This window comes from Zonotrichia albicollis, chromosome 4 (genome assembly GCF_047830755.1).
Source record: "Zonotrichia albicollis isolate bZonAlb1 chromosome 4, bZonAlb1.hap1, whole genome shotgun sequence".
In the NCBI taxonomy this organism is placed as follows: domain Eukaryota; kingdom Metazoa; phylum Chordata; class Aves; order Passeriformes; family Passerellidae; genus Zonotrichia; species Zonotrichia albicollis.
The window spans coordinates 73,134,796-73,154,559 of record NC_133822.1 but is presented as its reverse complement, the minus strand read 5'-3'; the positions used below and the strand labels follow the sequence as shown (position 1 = coordinate 73,154,559).

At 43.0% G+C, this 19,764-nt stretch overlaps 1 protein-coding gene across 3 annotated transcripts in view; it reads right to left on the bottom strand.

Moving 5' to 3' along the window:
- Window positions 1-19,764, bottom strand: part of BCAT1 (branched chain amino acid transaminase 1) — a 55,309-nt gene that overhangs the window by 10,499 nt on the left and 25,046 nt on the right. For 2 of the 3 annotated variants that reach the window (XM_074540111.1, XM_026796863.2), the window contains 7 exons: window positions 14,040-14,240; window positions 12,859-12,915; window positions 10,695-10,805; window positions 9,307-9,426; window positions 7,268-7,431; window positions 6,260-6,402; window positions 1,333-1,418 (listed from right to left, as the gene is read on the bottom strand). In XM_074540111.1, the coding sequence (XP_074396212.1) occupies window positions 1,333-1,418; window positions 6,260-6,402; window positions 7,268-7,431; window positions 9,307-9,426; window positions 10,695-10,805; window positions 12,859-12,915; window positions 14,040-14,240 (882 nt within the window). The remainder of the gene's footprint in view (window positions 1-1,332; window positions 1,419-6,259; window positions 6,403-7,267; window positions 7,432-9,306; window positions 9,427-10,694; window positions 10,806-12,858; window positions 12,916-14,039; window positions 14,241-19,764) is intronic. The other variant, XM_005492874.3, reaches the window with a different exon arrangement.

Here is a 19,764-nt window from a genome sequence, read left to right as displayed (position 1 = left end):
ATCTCTCTCCTCATGGTCTCTAGCATGTTAGAGTTTGTCCAAGAATTACTCAATTATATCAATTTGCATCCCACTCTCAGACAGTTCCTAAGCAAGATACATTCTGTTGATTAATTTCACCTGCCAGGCCAATTTGTGTGATCTATTTTTTTAATCCCTAGTGAAACATTCCACTGCAGCCTGCACACAGCTGTCACATACCAAAATTAACTGTACTACAGGTATGAGTAAAGCCATTTGCACTGCAGTCTTAATACTGGGAGTGTTTTACCTTCTACAAGGGTTGAAGAATGCATAGGAATCAACTGAAGGGATGTGTTTCAAGAAAAAAAATCAATGTCGGACTTTGCAATTTTTATTTCATGTACATGGTACTCCTGTTATCCCGCTCTGAGCATAACCCCAGCCCAATCCAGGAGACAGCATCCTGGGCCTGATGAGCTTCTGGCTGTGCAGCATCCTTACCCAGGCTGCAATAAAACCTCTGAACACAGCAAGGCAGAGTTTGCTGCATTTCAAGACATGACCCAGTGCAAGTAAGCTCTTGGATTGCTGCACTACAGAACAGGAACAGGAGGCAGACAGATGACTGCAAGACTGTGGCTGGGCAGGCTGCATGCTTGTTAGCAGAAACACGGTTGGAAGCATGAGAACTAAATGCAGAAATAATGAGCTGATGGCTGAAGTGCTGCTAAGGTCATGCACAGTAATTCTTTGTTTCCTTGCTCTAAGCGCTGGTACCAGTGGATTTAATGAGAATTTTCATGTTAAATACTGCATGGAGCTGCTTTAACAAGCTTGGTCTTGTTCTGTGTGACAGGTGTGGGTGTTCTGGTGAGGCTCCTGAGAATCCCTGAATGAGCACACCCTGAGTTCCCTCAGGTTAAAGGACTGAGTGCATGCTCAGCCAGTTCTGTCAGCAGCACCAAGCTGTGTGGTGGGGCTGACAGGCTGAAGGGAAGAGGGGACATCCAGGGGGATGAAACCCCTGAAAGCAGGGTTTCTGCCAGGCTGGACACAGCTCTGAGCACTCTGATCCAGTGGAAGATGCCCCTGCTCACTGCAGGGAGGCTGGAATAGATGGTCTTTAAGGTCCTTTCCAGGCTGGATGGGCTCTGGGCAGCCTGGAACAGTGCAAGGTGTCCCTGCCATGGCAGGGGCTGGAATGAGATGATCTTTAAGGTCCCCTCCAACCCAGGCCTTTGTACGATCCTAGGAAGCCAGACTGGTCTATGATTGATGATTCAACCAAATCAGCTGAACTTCAACCAGAAATGACTTCTGCTGAAGTTATAACCTGACAATTGAAACCACTGCTGCCAAAGCACTCACCCAGCTGCGTGCCAGTTCCAAAATGCTCTGCCTTGTCACTCCTGGAAGGATGATGCCATCTAAAGGTGGCGTGGCCAGCTCATTTTCTGCCAAATAAAAAAGCACTGGTTGAAAAACAATCAAAGAAACAAACACAAGTTTACTGATATTACACCAAACACGTGGGTCCCTTACAGCTCAGGATATTCCATGATTCTGTGCCACCAAAAACAATCCCTGTCCTGTAAGATGCAACATTTCTCAGAGTTCTCCAAGAACACAAACAGATAGTTCAGTAAGTTGTTGCTGAGTGTTTGGAACCTTTTATATTCACCTTTTATTATAACCTTTCGATATTAATGTATTAAATATGGGGTGCTGAGATCCCACACTTCCTCACCTTTTGGGCAGGGAAGAAACATTTAATACATTAATATATACATGCCTAATGCCTTGGAGGTGGTTTTATTCCTCAGTGCATTGTATATATAACTGTGTGACTTCTTAATGCAGCCACCTCTGGATTTATTCATTTGGATTCTCCTACCAGAGCTTCCAAGTTCCTTTTATGAGGATCCATACACACACCAGTAATAGGTGTAACCTGCCATGCCAGAATGTACAGAAATGCTGCCCTGAACAGGCTGTATGCTCTGCTCTGGTTTCACTACCCCAGTGTCACTCTACAACCTAGCCCAGACTTCCGTTTCCATCAGCCCTCTCTTCTTCCTCATACAGTCAGGAATGACAGCATTCCCTTTCTGGAGTCTGCCTATCGTCACTGCTCTTTGTGATGCGTATCTGGTCCTCATTCTGGCACAACTATCACAAGGGAAAGACTTTAAAAACTTCCATGAGCCACAGGACTCACCTGACTCTGAACACCGCAAACCTAAAATTCTGCATTTGTGACCCAATCACAATCTAATACGCACCTTTCTTTAGCAGAAAACTTCAGATACTGTGGACTTTGCCACTAAAGATTGGATTACACTTCCCTGCCTGGTGATGTTGCCACAGATCTTGCCCAGGACCTGTTTAAGCTCAATAATATGTATTAATTGATTTGAGCTAGTTTGAAAATGTGCCAGGCCAAGCCAGCTGCCAAACAGCACTGAGCAGACAGGACATGAAAGTCTCAGAATGTTCCCAACAGGCTGCTCTGGAGAATTCTGTAAGTGCGCATGTGATGCCTCCCAGCCTGGGGCCAGCCAGGGAACATCTGCTCCCCTGGGATCTGGCAGGGATGGTAACACCATCCAACAAGGCATGCCAAAGCTCATCCTCCCTGGGAACTGATGCCAAAGCAGGCTCCACATGACATCAGTGTGTCCATCTCCCAAAAAACAGACTGTGAGCTCACACACTCCACCTGCCTTCTGAGTTATTTTGATAGGCTTGAGATGTATAGCTGCAAAAAGCAGGAGGAAAGCATCTGAGGGGGAATGTCAGGGTTTCTCTTCAGCTGCCTCCTGTTATTGTTCTGCTAGCAGCACTGCCTGCCCAGTGCCCTGGTACACCTGCTACAGGCTTGCTCTAACAACAGAATTCCATTAGAGAGTTTAAAGGGGTGTTTAAAATGAGCTCTTCCATGTTACACAACTGCAGCTTTGTCTAGGAACACAGAGCTGGTAAGACTGCACTCCTGGGATGCCTTCAGGACTAGCCAGGCTGTAACAAAGCTAAGAAATTCATCCAAATATGTATTTTACCAAAGTGATACATTCCAAGTGAACTTCAGGATCCAGGAGAACCCAGAAAGCCCCGTTTTCACTGATATTAACAGCAAATTTCTTCTACCAGCTTGTCCTGGGTCTTCGTCCTTACTTTCCTCAGGCTTTTCTTCAACTCTTCCCTCATGCAGTCATCACTTTGCATCTGTCTGTTAATTTGCCTTCCACAAGTACTTTTTCATCCTTTGCTTCATCTGCCACCTCATGCATTTGCTGCTCTCCCCTCCACTCTGCTGCTGGGGCTCTCTACTAGAGCAGAAGCTGCAATCCTGATTTTGTTAGCACTGTAATTGTACAAGACAATCCTGTGGCACAACTAATGTTCAACTACAGAATACTTAGCAAACTTGCCTTAAATTTTACCTGATTGTTTCAGAGAATCTTTTAAAATATTTACTTTTTAATTTATGCAATTCTGAAGTGGGGACCTTTAATCACCATTTCAATTGCAGCACACAAACATTAAATAATGCCCAAATACTATTCCCAGTGCCTTAACATTAAAGATAGAAGCAGAGCCCAAATGTTTGCAAATCATTTTGAAGGCAGGGAATTTTTCAAAACTGCACACAGACTTCATAGCTAGCAATCTCCAGGTTGGACATATGTTTAAATTTTAAGGCTTTTTAAGGCTTTTTTAAAGTCAAGCCTATGTTCTAGGCAGAAGAACAGACACTGTGAGAGGAAGTGAGTTTCAATGTCAAGAGCCTGCTGGGACAGTTACATGCTCTGAAGAGGCATGTGGAAGGGGGTGACTACATTTTTCACTTAGTGAATATAAACCATAAATAGGATTTGATGGATGAGGTATTTCTGCAATAGCAGGGATGCAGTTCTGGCTGTATTATAATCCTCAGAGCAGCAGTGGGAATACAAGGACAGTATGGAGCAAGTCATGCTGTTTCACCAAAAACTGAGCAGTTTTTTTCCACTCCTCCCCCCTTTACGTTACAAACAAAATATTTTTCCAGGCTCCTCCTGCCATACAGGACAAGATGTCACCTTTAGGCAGACAGGCTGCAGGAAAGCCTACTCCTCATGGCTGTCCTCTAGACCAGGCTTTACTGGGAAAAGCCTCTGCTTATAAACCAAGGAGAGCAGCTCAGCTCCCAGCAGCACCTCAGAGCACACAAGGATGGGCATTTTCTTTTGATGATGATCTGCAGCTTCTGCCTCACTTTTTTTGATCCCTCTCAGCTGCAGCATTTGCAGAACAAAACCAAAGCACAGCCTGAGTGAGTGTCCTTTGTGAAGTGACAGAACACAGCAACAAGCAGTTCCAAATCCCCGTGCCAAGCCACAGGCAGGTATGTGACGGCACTGGGTGATGCCCAGCCAAAGATCCCACACAAGAAGAGTGACTCAGCACCCTGGGAGACAGCAAAGTGCTGCATGGGGACAAAGCCCATGCCCTGTGAAAGGACGGGTGTGCCACACTGAGCCCTCCTGGGTGGCAGGAATGCCAGGTTGTTTGCTACAGCCACCTGACAATGGCAGCATTGAGCCCTGCCCTGCTGGCAGCACAGTGAGTGAGTGGCAGCTCTGTGGAACAGCACGGGGCTGCAGCTGCACCATTCCAGCATATTCCTGCTTCAAGTACAATGAGAACATTGAATTCTAATTATGTCCTTGCTTCAGTGTCCTTCCCGGGGCACAATGAGCCAAAATCTACTCCCATGTTTTTCCAGCTAAGCTCCAATTTGGCCATCTATCTACACTGACAAATCAACTGCTGCTGCAACACAAGAAAATGTCTAATATTTATCACTTCATTCATAAAGCTTCACAGACTCACTCGGCACTGAGGGACTGTTATCCCCCTTCTTACAAATGTGGTAAAGGTTTTGCAGAAGAACAAGCAACAGAACTGGAGATAGGAATATGTTGCCTTGTTCTTCTAAGTTCTTCTAATCCTTCTGATGTTTTCACTCTTGTAAAGAAGTTTCTCACGCACTTTTATGTAAATAATTATTGTTTTTACATTCCTCTCTGGAGGAGGAGAAATTTGATGGACTGTTGGTTTATCCAGTGTCATTGGAGAGGTGGCACTTTCATCCCAATCCACTGTCACTTTTGAAAGTCTAAAAATGTTGGAGTCGGATAGTTAACTTCCCTTCTTTTACCCTGGAAGTTCCAGTGTGCATGTCGGTTTATTTCATGTCCTATAGCAAGAGCAGTCAGGTAGCTGGATCCCAACCACACTGCATTATCAAAGGCACACTGCTTTCCCCACAAAATGCTGCCTGTTCTCTGCAGAAAGCTGACAGTTCACAAAGGTACCCATGGCACTACAATGAAATCTGTCTGACCCCTGCATCTGCTGCCATGCAGAAATTCAGTAACACTTCATTCCCTTGGAGAGAAGAAAATTACTTTCATTTTAAAAAAAAAGTCTTCTTTCTTCCTGGGAAAAAAAAAAGGGAAGAAAACTCTTTTATTCTTGCCTGTAGTCTTCCAAACCAGTTATCAGGTGATGCTATCACAAACACTGAATACTTGCATGCCCAATGGGTGCTTCTGAGATGCCCATATAGTTGGCTGATTTTAATAGTTAGTTCTAATAGTTTTAACAGTTTAATCAGCATGTACCTTGCTCAGAGATGACTGTGCGTAGAAAGAGGTAAAAACAGCTTAAAGAATTATTATCCACCTTGAAAGCACCTTTTGAGCATTATTGATACCTGACACCCACTGACATGCTTCTCTCGCTGCCACCACTGGACAGAACTTCAAATTCTTCAAAGAGTTTTGGATTGGATGCTGCAATACTTCTGGAGATGGTTCAGGAATATCTGACTGGCCAGCAAGTGATGATGGGAGCCACTCACACTCAAAGCTACAGAGCCTGAAGGGCTGCACAGCCCTGAGCTGCCTTTTAGCACGTCTGCACTGCTTCTGAAACAACAGCTCCTGGAGCCCTACCATGCTGCTGGCACCCAGGCTGATGGGTGACCTTGTGCAGGGCTGCATTCTGTCCTTCTGAGCATGGGGACAGCCCAGCAGTTTGGTCTGTAACCAGCAGGCAGCACTCACAGCTGCTCCAGGATCCCCTCTCTCACAAATAACAGCCACCCAGTAACTTACAGGATGGGCATTCCCTCTAAGTTAAACAATCTTCATTAAAAAGATTATCATCTGCATTCTAACAATCATTTTGTGGATTAAAGTCCCATTCATCTGCTCTGTTAAAGTTTTCACACTTGATGTTACCATACCTCCCTTTTCATTTATCCAGTAGAGAAACAGATTCATTGTTCCAACTTCAGTTATTTGGTGATCTTCTCCATAGAGCCACAAAACCTGCTGGCAGCCAAACTCCACGGCTTCTTGCTGGGCATAAATAGAAGAACCATAATTCCTTCAGGGGAAAAAAGAACCCAAAGAGTTATGAGTACCTAGTTGGGCATCTTCTCAATTTAAACAAGATTTTGTGCACATCTACCTCATGAGCAAGTGCTCTGCAACAGTCATTGCTTGGCCCTGGGATATTTTCACTAGAAATATTCCACCAGGATTTTATTAGATTGTTTGTACCTACAACCCAAAAACTTTGAAGGGCTGGACAGCACCAACAACTCAAACATATCCTTCCAAATTGTATTAACATACCTCTTGTTCCATATTCTGGACATTGTAATTATTGCAACTGAAAACCCTCAGAAATCATTTATCTTTATTTAGCAGTTGGCATCCTGGAGAGGGAGCAACAATTCCCCTCCAGGTTTTGCGGTTTTTTGGTGTTTTTCTTGGGCTTTTTGGTTGGTGTTTTTTTTAAATTCATCTACCTCATGTCAGGTGGGCGATATACATTAGATGAAACTCCTGGAGCACAAAAAACACCAGAGGTGAGGGGGCTTTTTTCTAATAAAAGATATTAAGAGAACTAGCATCTTCAGGAATTGCAAGGGCAAGAGCCAAAGTATTACATGGACACCTTCCAGGTGCACTTCTTCCGCTTGAGATGCTGCAAAAATATCAACTGGCTGTAATATTCAAACAAAAATATGCAAGTGAGTGGCAAAAATAATATTAGCAAAGTACAATTTTGAAATCTTCGTTGTATTTCTATCAATATTAGCAAAGTACAATTTTGAAATCTTCGTTGTATGCTGTTTATTTAACTACTGAATTTAATGTCTGTGTTTCTGCAGGATTAGATACCTCACTAAAGACCAAATCTGCTTTGGGAGCTGTGTAGAAAAGGCAGGATGATGTTTTCTTACCCTCCCACCTTGCAGTCTCCTGTTCCCCCTTTCCACGCTCTCACATACTTTGGATCTGCCCACAAGGATATTGGATTAAAGGTTCCACTTGCAAAGTAAGGGCCCACAGGGCTCAGAATGACATACAGCAGGGCTTTAGTTGGCTTCTTCACTCCAAGGGAAGGCTGAAAATAAAGAAATGCAAACAAATCCAAAGTTACTGGTGTCCTTCAAACATCAGGGGCTGCACCATCCGTTTTGAAACACTGCTCTCGGTGGGACTGCAGCATGAGAGTGCTTTTACCAGGACACTGCAAAGTGCTGCAATGAATAAAAAATATTTCTATAACCTTCCCCTTATCCAAGCAGCACACCAACCCTAATTTTATATATACTGTCACCATTCACTTGCAGCCATTCAATTTATCTATATATTATTCTAGCGCTCTCAAATAGTTTAACGTTTTTGAGAACTTAAAGATTAGCTTAACAAAGTGCTATACAATTATATGAATATAATACAATATGATACAAAATAATAGAATGGAATACAATAGAATATAATACTATATATGAATATAATATGAATTGATCATACCAGAAGCTCACAAAGCCTTCTGGGGGAAGGAGTGGCAACAACAGCAGTAACAGCAGTGGAGAAACCACTGTCAGCTGCATTACTGAGAGGAACTGTCCAGTGCCAGCTGGCACTGCCAGAGCTGAGTGATGGCTCTCTGAATGCCTGACTGACAGCTAAAATTATTTGCCCACTAAAAACAGCTCACACAACAGCCCAGGAAATAACCAAAAATGTCAGAGTTGTTTCTGCCCCTCCTCTCTGAGAGATTGGTTCTCACACTACAATTCATCATCATGATCAATAAAGGTGCAGCTAAGAAGTTCTGGTGCTGGCCAAAGTTCTCCAGGTGCTGAAAGGGCTCCTTTGGTTTCTGTCTGCCCTGCTGCTTCAGAAAGACTTCTCACAGGGTTAACTGAGATCTTGGTATTTTTGCTGATGTGATCACTCAAAAGATTGTGGTGCCTGGGTTTCTGATTGATTGATTGATAAAAAGCCTAGCAGGACATGCAACCTGGGTTAATGGAAAGGCCACAAGGGTTGGCTGTCCTGAAACAAAGCTCAGAGCAAAAGAATTTCCAAAAAGAAAACTGGGATAAACACCCCAGTTTTAATATCATTCAGTACCTTATAGTCACTGAGTGGAGATTCCTTAATCAGAAAATCTGCAACTAGTTTAGAAGTATTAAATTAATGGAGTCCTAGAACCTGTGTGAAATGTAAAATGCTCACTTATGGAAACTACTTAGAGATAGGGATATTGTAGTAGTTTAGTTTATATAGTTTGGAACCTACATTCTTTAGCTTCCTTGTCCTATGCTCTACCATTGTGTATTTCTCTCTTGCTACTGCTGAAAAAAAGAACCCTGAAGGATTTAATAAAATAAACTCTGTTTCTTTATCAATGCTACAGAACGGACTCACACATGAAACTCAGAGAGGACAGATTAACAGCTATTTGCTAAAGAGCCCCTTAGAAGGTAAGTTTTCAAGAATAATTGACAGAGGGACTAGTCCTTAGCTCTGTTGAAAGTGTTTCTTCTGAGACTTCTTAATTTACAGGGTAAAATCTTCCAAAAACTTCTCTGTTCAGAAATTACTTGAAATTACAAAATGTACACAGCAAGCTGTGATCCATCATCTTCTCTCTGAATTATCAGGGTTTTAATATTACCATGTCAGGTACAACTATCCTTTCAGCACAACCCCAATTAACAAGCATGGCTCCATTCCCACCGTGAGTAGTGGGGGGAAACTCCGTTTATTTTCTGTGTTCTGAGCCAGTGTGCCCACTGAGTGGCACTGTGGTCAACCTTAAATTCGTGCTGGGGACTCCCAAATAAAACCACAAAACCAATCTGCCTTCAAACTTCATCCTGTCACCTACTGACTGCTGAGTATTCCCCTGTGTGGATGGAGGGCTTTGCCTTGTACCTAAATAAAGAAAAAAGAAAAAAAAAAAGGGAAAGAAAACATTGCACACCTCAGTTCCAATGAGGGTAGGACGGATGTAGAGGCTGGCATCGGTTGAGTAGGGCACCCACTCCTGCTCCAGCTCCACAAGCTTACGGATGCACTCCAACAGCTCCTTCTGGTCAAAGGTCTGGAAAAGAACAGAAAGGGAAAAAACCACACAGAGAAATAAAGCTGGAACACTCTGTGGTCCTCACAGATCCACGTGCTCCAGGGAACACCTCCTCAGGATATGCAACACTGACACACTGCAGAGGTTCACATCTTCTTTGGGTTTATTCCTTACAGAATTTAATATCCCATGGTTTTAGCTACTGTGCCTTTTTGTGCAGTATCCTCAGCGACCTCTTCTGCTCCACAGTGTCCTCCTGAGATGGCAAAAAGGAGCCACTGACCCTTCTTGCCTCCAAAGCATGTGGAGAACTCCCTGTGCAGCCAGCTCAGCCAGGCAGGCACACAGCACCACCTCTTCTACGGGAGAGTGCTCTGCTTTACAGCTCCAAGGGCCAGCAAGTCTCCCAAAGCTCCCGACTTCTTACAGCAATTAAGCTAACAAGGCTGGGAGGAAGTTCACTGGCCAAGATACAGTTGCTAAAAGCAGTGTTAAGTTACTGGCATGACCAAAACCAAAGGCACTCAAGAGGCTGAACAACTTAACTGAAGTGTAAAGAAGAAAAGGGAGAACATCAGCACCAGAGCAAATCAGACAGCTGCCTGCATGCAAATACCTGCAGAACAGCACCCATCCCTTGTCACTGTCATATCTTCTGGAAAAATCCCTTTACCCAGGATTTCTCTCCTGGGAAGCTGAAAAGCCTCAGAGAAAAACGAAAACAATAATTATATGATTGCTTCTCCTGTGTTTTGCTGCTTTGGAATGTGTTTGGAGATTGTTTCATTGGTTTCTGCTGTCAATTATTTTGACTTGTTGGCCAATCTGTGCCAAGCTGTGTTGAGGCTCTGGAAGGAGTCACGAGTTTTCATTATTCTCTTTTTAACCTTCTGTAAGTATCCTTTCTGTATTCTTTAGTATAGTATAGTATTCTTTAATATAATATAGTATCATAAAATAATAAATTAGCCTTCTGCAAACATGGAGTCAGATCCATCATTCCTTCCTGCCACGGGGCACCCTGCAAATACAGTAATACCTCAGAAACACTCTGAGGCAGCAGGGAGGCGACAATGAAAGCAAAACACCCACTGTTCTGATTTTAAAACAATCACTTAAAGGGTTTCCTTCAATAAGTAAGATCTGTTAACAAAGTCTGACTGCGCTATCAGACTAACGAGTGTTTGATAAACGCTACTAGTGAAAAGCTGTGGAGATGTGCAGTGTGACAGTGAGAGCCTGCCCTGAGGAGGCTGTGAAGGAGCAGGAGCTGCCCTGGTACGTACTGGCAGGGTTGTCCTCAGCGCTGACCGTGCCATCCTGTCCATGTTGAGGGTGGGCCGGAACAGGCGGATTTTGCCATCCACTCCTCGGTACGCCTTCATCCCTTCGAACAGCTACGAGCCAGGGAGGGGAGAAAGCACACAGTGACTCACACAGCTCACCCCTGGGCATCCAGGCCAGCTGGGCAAAGAAAAGCTTCACCCTCCTGCTCACAGCACCCCAACACCAAAATGCTAACTAGTGAGTTCTGGCAGTACAGTCCAGGGAGACAGATTTATCTGAAGTACAGGCAAGTCATCTTTGTAATATCAACTTCAATAATATTAATATTTAAAAACTGAAAATAATTCCTCATTATAACCTTTTTTTTTTCATAATTTGGTTACAGCAATTAAAATTTGTAGCATGTGTTTGACTTAACGATTCCCTCACATCCTGACCAATACCTGAGTCAAAGCAGCATTTTTGCTTACATAAGGCATCTATAGAATTTTGTTTTATATATATGTTAATTATTTTTAGAGCTCTGGCCAAAACACATCTTTGTTAGGAAGTATAGAATAAGGTAATGGAGAGAATTATTTTAAGGTTCTTGCTGTAGTTGTAGCAGGAGCTGGTCACTTATTTCCCCCTTATGCCCCTATGGTGTGGAATGGGATTTAGCTTAGCCTGCATGAGAGATGCAGCCTTACTCTGAAGATAAAATACATGGAAATATTTTCTCTAGATACTTTACAGGAAATTTAAACATAGTTATCCCATGACACTGCAGGATCCAGACAACTGGTGTTGACAATCAGAAACCCTTATCCTATCAATGCTCTCCCAGCATCTCCTAACCACACCAAAAAACACACTCATCAAACATCCAGTTATTTTCAGCTACAGACTGGTAATTTCTGGTTATACTTATAGACAGAAAACACATGTACTATATAAGCTCACATTAATATATATGTATACACAGTTCTTATTTGGATTAAGTATTAAAGGCTCACTTATGCTTATAAACAAGAGGTCACATTCTCAGAATTTTATCTTCCAAAGCATTTCTTTGTACATTAAATTTCAGTGTAATTTCTATGAATTTAAGTGCATCACTGCTGTCAGTCTCCTCAGGCTTCTCCTTCTCTGACTGTTCCACAAAAAGTGGCTGGAACTGCATCCCTTGTGGTTGGAAGTCTTGACAGGCAGCTTTTTTATTTGGAAAAAATAATCATATATTTGTGACCAAGTAATTTTAAGAGAGTATTTCAGGTTTCACTGTTATCAAATTCTATGCTTTTCCATAAGGATCTCTGAAATGCAATCTTTAGAAAACTTGTGTGCAGTTCCATGGCAGAGCTAGGTCCTTCCACATGACAAATTTTAATTGGGTTGGAACTGGGTTGCAGAATCCCAGCAATTTTCCTCAGGCTGTGTGCCAATTATGTAGCAGAACCAAAATTAGAACCCAGAACTTTTTGCCTTCCAAACCTGTCTTAGTCCTATGGCAATGCCAGCCTTATTAAAAGCTTGGCACAATTTTGAAAAAGAAATTGTTCCTAGGGTAGACATTGTAGCCACAAAAAAAAAAGTCTTTAATAAAGAACAGCATTACATATATCAGATATCATTACATATATTACAGATATCTAGCTGATATTTTGATATGGTTTTTACTGGGCCAGTCACAAACTGATAGCACATGGCTGGAATGCTACTTTCTTATCCCAGAACACATTTTTTATCCCCCCACCCTTCTCCCAAACACATTCACAGAACTTTTAATGAGAGGGAAAAGGGAGGAATGTCACTACTAAGAGTTGATCAATGGTTTGACAGAAGTAAGAATCACACCATTACTGAAACACAAAGCCTTCTCAAGATGTTAAATATTTTTCTCCAAAAATAAATACTTTTCATCTTCCAGAGCTCAGTAAAACCTTCCACTCATTAAAAAAGGGAGACAGAGATGTGTTCCAGAAATGTTCAGCTTTAATGAAAGCAACTGCTGTGGTTGCTTGATGGTTGGTTGCTACAGTGGTGTGAGAACAGCACTATCTGACACCTGTACATCACAGGAGCTGGATCTGGAGTTCAGCAGATCCAGATTAGCACACTGCATCATGGAGGGCAAGGAGAAAGGGGAGGGAATGCCAAACTCATCACTTTCATTATACCCACTGTGTATTCATTGAGCCACAGCAATGACACCAGATTCTCCTCTCTCTGTCCTCTTGGCTAGAGGAAACGTGATGCAATAAGGGTAAAAGAATAAAAAAAAAATGGGAAAAAAAAAAAAAAAGAGCATATTCATATTAGCAATGATTTCAGACCAGGCCAGAGGCCAAGCATTAAAGCAATGTGCTACTAAGAGTGAAATACAGATTTGGGACTCCAGCGTGGTTTCTGACTTCCTGGGCAGATCAAAAGCTGCAGCCTCAGGCCCAGGGCCTGCTGTAATTTACACAGGACCTCTGGAGGCTTGGTGACTAGATGAGGAAAAAATCAGTCAAAATAAAAATGAAGGCAGGAACTCAGGGAAAACAAGCAGGGAAAGCCTCCCTTGTACCAGTGGTTAAAATACAAAAAAAAAAAAATTTAAAAGGAAAAAAGGAAAAATAATAATAAAAGCAGCACAAGCAACTCCACACACCGTGGTGGAGACACTCCCACCTACCCAGAGTTGGGAGAACTGGGCTTCCATTTCAGGTTCTGTGCCCTGCTGGGGCTCCCATAGGTGTGAGCACAGCCCAAGCTGCTCTGCAGGCACCAAAGGCAGCTATGGGGAGCAGTCAGCCAAGCACAGAAACTTTAACCACGCTGGTTTCCAGCCTAACATCCCACTGCCCACAGTCCCCTGCTATCTGTTCTCCTCAAACACACTTGTGAGTGCATCAGATCCAGCTCTGAGCTCCAGGGACTGGTTCAGAGTTTCAAACAAGCACCTGCCTAGCCTGTCCTGCAATCCAAGCTATCAACCTTTAAACCAGCTGCAAGTGACTTGTACAGAGTGCATGTTCAGCCCCCAGATTAAAGCTACTCTGAGATGCCCTGACACACATCAGAGACACTAACTGGACCAACCCACTGTCAGAATGGTTTTCCAAATTAATTTATCACCACTCACCTTCCCCAGGCTAGGACTTTAGGTGTGCTGGCATCCCCAGGCCAAGCTGCTTCTGTGTTTCACATAACCCTGCTGTAAATACTGCAATTACTCTGGAAGAACACCAGTTAACAGAGCAAGCTGTAACTCAATACTAATGAAATAAAGGCACTAATACTCCTTGTGTTACAAAGCTGTGGCTTCCAGAGCTAATAAAACAAAAACCATTTGGTTTCCAAATCAGTGTACTACTCACTTCTACAGCATAGTGCAGGGCTGAGGCAGCTGGATGTATGGAGAGGTTCTCCAGAGGCCTGATACAGGGTTTCTCCCATCCTGAAGCCAAGGACCATTCGATTGTCAGCATATTGTCAGTGAACACAGTTCCAAACACCAGACCAGTGGGGTCTGGCTTCTCCTTGAACGTCGTGGCTGGGGTGATAATCAAGTCAGAAGCCTGAAGGAACACAGAGACAAAAATGAAGTGCATCAAAATAATGAAGTCAGACTCATTTAAAATTATTCTGCATCAGTGAACAAGGGCAAGCTTTAATATTTTCTCTGTAGGAAATTAATATTATCTCTGTAGGGATATTTAATGACATGATGGTTAGAGGCAGCTAACCTCTAAGTAGCTGGCAAAATATTCATAAAGGGCACACAAATATATACACAGTGCTGTTGTCAAGTAGCAGCATATTTTGAAATTCTGTTTAAGAATTAAGTTAAAGAAGTAGTACAAGGTACAAACCCAGAAAATGAGCACACAGAATTTCTTGGACACTTAGGTTAACACCCAATTGCTGTTCCTCAGAACATAAACTGATCATCAGAAATTAATCACCATCACAACTAAGCACATGTCACACTGATTTTCCTTTAATACATAAAACCAATGTGAGAGATCAGAGCCAGCAGTCAGAAAGTCACTTATGCCACAATAATTTGCTCATTCAAACACTTATGAGCCTAGAAAGATCCCATTAGCAAAGGCTAAATCCTTCCCTGCACCAGGGAGTGCAGACTCTCTTATATGCCACAACCAGCTGCAGACATCTGCCACAGGGTTTTGCACTGGCTCTGCCTGGGATGGAGTTAATTTTCTCTGTGATTGCTCCTGTGGTGTGAATCATCCTGAAGAACAGCAGGGAAATTAGGAATGCAGATCTCTGGCATGTCACTCCCCTTTTATTCACAGGTAGGGGCTGAACATCCAGAGAGGGCTGCAAAGCAGGCAGAGCCTTGAGTCTCCCTCTCCTTTCCCTTCCTGTACTTCCTTCTGGGCATTTAAACTGCTGCTCAGAAGCCAGGGAGAGTTCAAAGAATCATATTCAAAGCTCCATTTTCGTTCCTAATATAACCCAGAAAGCACTGGCCTTTATTGCAGACTCCCAGGTGAAATCCTGCTCCTCTGTGCTGGTTGCATATGGAATAGACTGGAACAGAGGTAGTCCAGAATACTGATCAAGTGATTTGCACAATTATTATTTAATCTAAAAAGGTGCTTCTGAAAGAGATCTCAGTGTCTTGGACTTCTCACCCCTTCCATGCATTTTGAAAAAGAGACAAAATCAGTCCCAAGCTTTTGAAGAAGTGTACCCCCATCTCCATACATAACCTAATTTTCAAGATGTCTTTAATGAACAAAGACCTGTTTCTTATTGATTAGCTGTTTTGGTTGAGGCTTTTTTGCTTAATGGTTTAGATGTGAAATTAACTTAGAGCAGGAGTGCATGAATAGCTAAAAGCTTGTTTCAACTATCTCCAATTATAAGGCTTATCTAGATATTACAGTGCATTTGTCTGGTTGAATTAATACATAATCTGATGAAACAACAATTACTCTCCTTAACTCTTCCCTTTATTCTTCTGACAGTGAATGCTCCAATGGGAGAAGCACCACCTAATGATGTCCTGAAACTAATTTTACCTGGCAACCTCTTAGCCCTCTTATCAAGCTTTAGGAATAAAAGGTATCACAGAAGATGTGGATCAGAATAAAAACCACGGAGGAGTGTTTGCAATTATCCACAGCTCAAGAAAACAATTACAGGGGAGCAGGGATGTCAGTGGGGCTTAAGTGAGTGTGCAGAACACAGCTGTATCTCTGGGTTTATCTCTGCAAAGAATCACAGCTGCTAAAGAACTCCCTCTTCCCGTGTGGTATCAACTGCTTTCCCGGGACTCCAGGCTCCTCAGGTCACTTTCATTAGGGTAATTATGGTACAATAAACTGGCCTGGGGACCTTAATTATCATTTGAAGCCTCTTTTCCTAGAACTCCCATCAGTGTGCTGATTTCTGCTTTCATGACTCCCCCTTTGCTGCCTCCTCAGTGGTGGTAGCTCAACTACTTGAAAGGCATCACTTCAAAACAGTTTGTTAAATTTGCTAGGGTTAACAATAGCTTTTAATTAAGGATGGGAAAGGATTTTAAGCTGGCTCTTCTCATAAATCCACAAGAAGTGTAGAGGGAGCAGCAAGCTGAACAGGTGGAGAAACTCACTCACTGCATTTCAGCTTGAGTCCCTCGAAGGCAGAAAGCCCAGAGAGGCAGAACTCTGACCCTTATCCAGAAAATAAGCAGACAGCTCCCAGACCACAGAGCTTCCTGGAACTGCACAGTCTGACCAAGAATCCCATTTGCTTTTTCAGAATTTGAGCAAGCCAGCTTTCTTTCAGACACTGTGCCAACACCTGAGCCAACAGAGTCAGGTACAGCACCTGACCCGTAACAATTCCTTCAAACAACAGCAGGAACAGCCTGGCTGAGACCTTAGAGACAAGCTGAACTGCACTGACCAGCAGGGCAACAATCACTCAACAGGTAAAAAGGCAATTTTCTCATTCTTATAATCCTGTGAAGCTCTCTGGAGATCCACTTTTTTGGCCACTACTTTCTTAATATCCTTTCCAAGGACTCTATTCCTTCACCCATTATGTCCTTTTCTCTGTTTTTTTACCAAGCAGTGCAAATTAACAGTGTGCAACAATCTTTCAGAATCTAAATGCTTTTTCAGTCAAGACAGTATCAAGTGCTGCAATGCATTTGGCCTTCTTTTTCCATGGAGGAGAACACACTGGGAGGAGGTTTTGGGGATCATCCTTGGAAAGTCTCTCCCACAGTGTGGTCTGCATGAAGTATTAGCTCAGCCTCTGCTGGGTCACTGTGTAGGACACCCTACACCACACCTCACCTGGCTCACAAACCCTTTGTTCAGGCAGCACCAGGAGGGAAATCAAACACTCAGAATATCCCACAGAAGGGGAGCAGAGCAAGGCCAGGTGACAAATGCCACAGTATTATCAAGCATCAATGCCTATTCTGTTAACATCCCTCTTTAAATGATTATCACAGTGCTACCCTGCTATCACCTTATCACCTGTGACCTTTACAAACAGCAATTTCCTCTCTTCCTTTGCCAACTTTCCCCAAGCCCTAAAAGCAGCGTGTTAAGGGTGCATTAATGATTGGCATAAGCACCCATCCAGATCTCCACTGTTTGCACTGCTAACAAAAAGAGGAATTTTCAGCCAGGCTTGTGTTGTGTTTGCTTTGTTTATCCAACATGTTCTCAAAGCACCTCCTGATGCTGTTGCCCAATAAAACCATTAACCTGGAAGGAAAACTGGTAAATGCCAAAAAAAAGGATAAGGGAGACTAAAAAAAGAAGATGATGTGGCACATGGTCTGAGTGCAGCTATTTGGCACCTGTTTTCTAAAGTAAAATGACACAGTTCCAAGCCTGCAAAATCTCAATGTCACAGCAGAAAGGGATGTAGAAGATGTCCCTTCAACATCCCAGTCCAGGACTCCCTGGTAAGGAATGGGAAATATCAGATTGCCCTGCCTATGGTAGGCACAAGGGAGTGGTAGGGAACCAGCTGCATACTGCTGATTTTCAGGGCTTTTATGGCAACACTAAACCTACACAGGGCTGCTGGCCCCAAGAGACACCTTCTGAGACCCCCTCAGCTGAGAAGTGCCTGTTCATTCCAGTGCAGCTTCTTCCAGGGCAAAGCTTTACCTGACCCAAGTAAAGAAGATATATTGTGATCTCTTGAAACTAAAATTCACCATTTGATCAAAACAGATCTTCTCAATTACGAGCTGGGCCAATTAAAGGTGATGAGCTCGTCTATGTCAGTACTAATCAAGGCTGTGACACCACATCCTGGTGCCTGGCTGAGCTGACACTTCAAGGCTTGTTCCACCCCACCTCTGCAATGGCTTTAAGTGGATTTGGAGCTGACAGCAGCCCCTGGCCAGAGCTGCCGCTCTCCTTGTTGCATTTCCCACCTGCAATCCTAGACAGCCATGGCAAGGGCATATTTTGTCCTACACTTTCTAGCAAGTCTTGGCAATGCCTTCCCAAATGTTCCTTGGCTGCAGTTATTTGCACTGCACTAAAAATCCCAGACCATAAGCCGGAACAGCTCTAACTCACTTGACACACCCAAACTTTTCCGAGCACTGGGCTAGGCCAGGCATTTCTATCACTTAATTGAGTAAAACCAGACCTGGCAGCCCCAGCTGTAAAATAACTCACAGGTCACCTAAAAACAGCAGCAAGTTTCAGCAGAGATCCCCAAAACATTAACATGCACCCAAGTGAGACTGACTGCAATCTCCTCTGATGAAAACAGTAACCTCCCTGACCTCCAGTCTGGGTGATTAATTCAAGATCACAAGCAACTGCAATAATTTTTTTTATCTTATGCTGAATTTGTAAGCATATCCTAGGAAAGATCAGGGCCTTCTCACGCAACAACAAACACAGAAGCACAGGCAAAATCAAGGAACTTGTTCTGCCCTTGCACTTGGGAACAGCAGTGGAACAAATCCTGAGGAGGAGACAGACTACAAAAAGCACAAGGAATTATTGTGATGGGGAAAGGCAACAAAGCATAGTTGAGGAGAGTTGGAGAGAATGAATAAAGTAATATTTATATAAGCCATCCTATAACCCCTTTACCATCAATACTATTTTAAATTTACAACGGAGCCTGAGGCTTGAGAATGAAATGTGTGCCAAGATATTATAATAAGATTTGAGGAGGAAAAAAAGCCCTCTTTTTATTACTACTACTATCACCAAAGGAAAAACAAAACAGAACAAAAACCAGTCTTCTGCAATCCCAGGGTAAATATCAAAAATAACAGAAATCTTTCAACATAAAGCTTCCTTGAAACTTCATCTGAGATACGTCAGCACATGTAATTGGACTGAGTGCTGGAACCATTGCATCAGGTTGGCTGTACATTGGGTAATAAACCACAGAACAAATGACAAAGCAAAACAGAGTCAAGGCTCTGACTCAGCTGGGAGACAGACATGGAAACAGCAGGAAATATGGCTGGAAGGACCATGTCCAGTCCATCCTCTGCAAGGCATCTCCCCAAAACTATTCACAACAGATAATTCTCAGATATATCTGTCTCACCAAAGAATGAAATTCTGCTACACCCTGCAAGAAATGGAGGGCAGCATAACCCACTGCTGCCTCCTTTAACCTTTCCCCTGCTCTGACAGAGGCTCCAGCTCTGCTGCAGGAATGTTTGATCTGCAGCAGTAGGTAGGGAAGGAAACCTGTTCTGACAAGAAAACAGACAAGTGCATGGAATTGACATAAACTTCTTGCCCAAAGGAATGAAAAAGGCACCCAGGGCAGCAGCACAGCTGTAAATATATTCTAAAGCCCTCAAAACACAACAGAAGGGAAATGAAGATGTTGGAAAGCTACAGTCAGGCTAGATGATAAAGCATAAAATAAATTTCTTTTGCCCTAAAAACATACCATTAATTTCAATGGCACTAGCTAAATTTTAAGAGTTTTTCCATGTTGCTGAAATGCTGCCTGCATAACTTCCCACTGATTTGATCCAGAGACAATTTAAGTTAATCAAGACCCTTTCTTCCAGCTTTGTAGGAATCTAGATTGTAAGGCAGGAAAAACAACCTGAATCTTTACAACCTCATC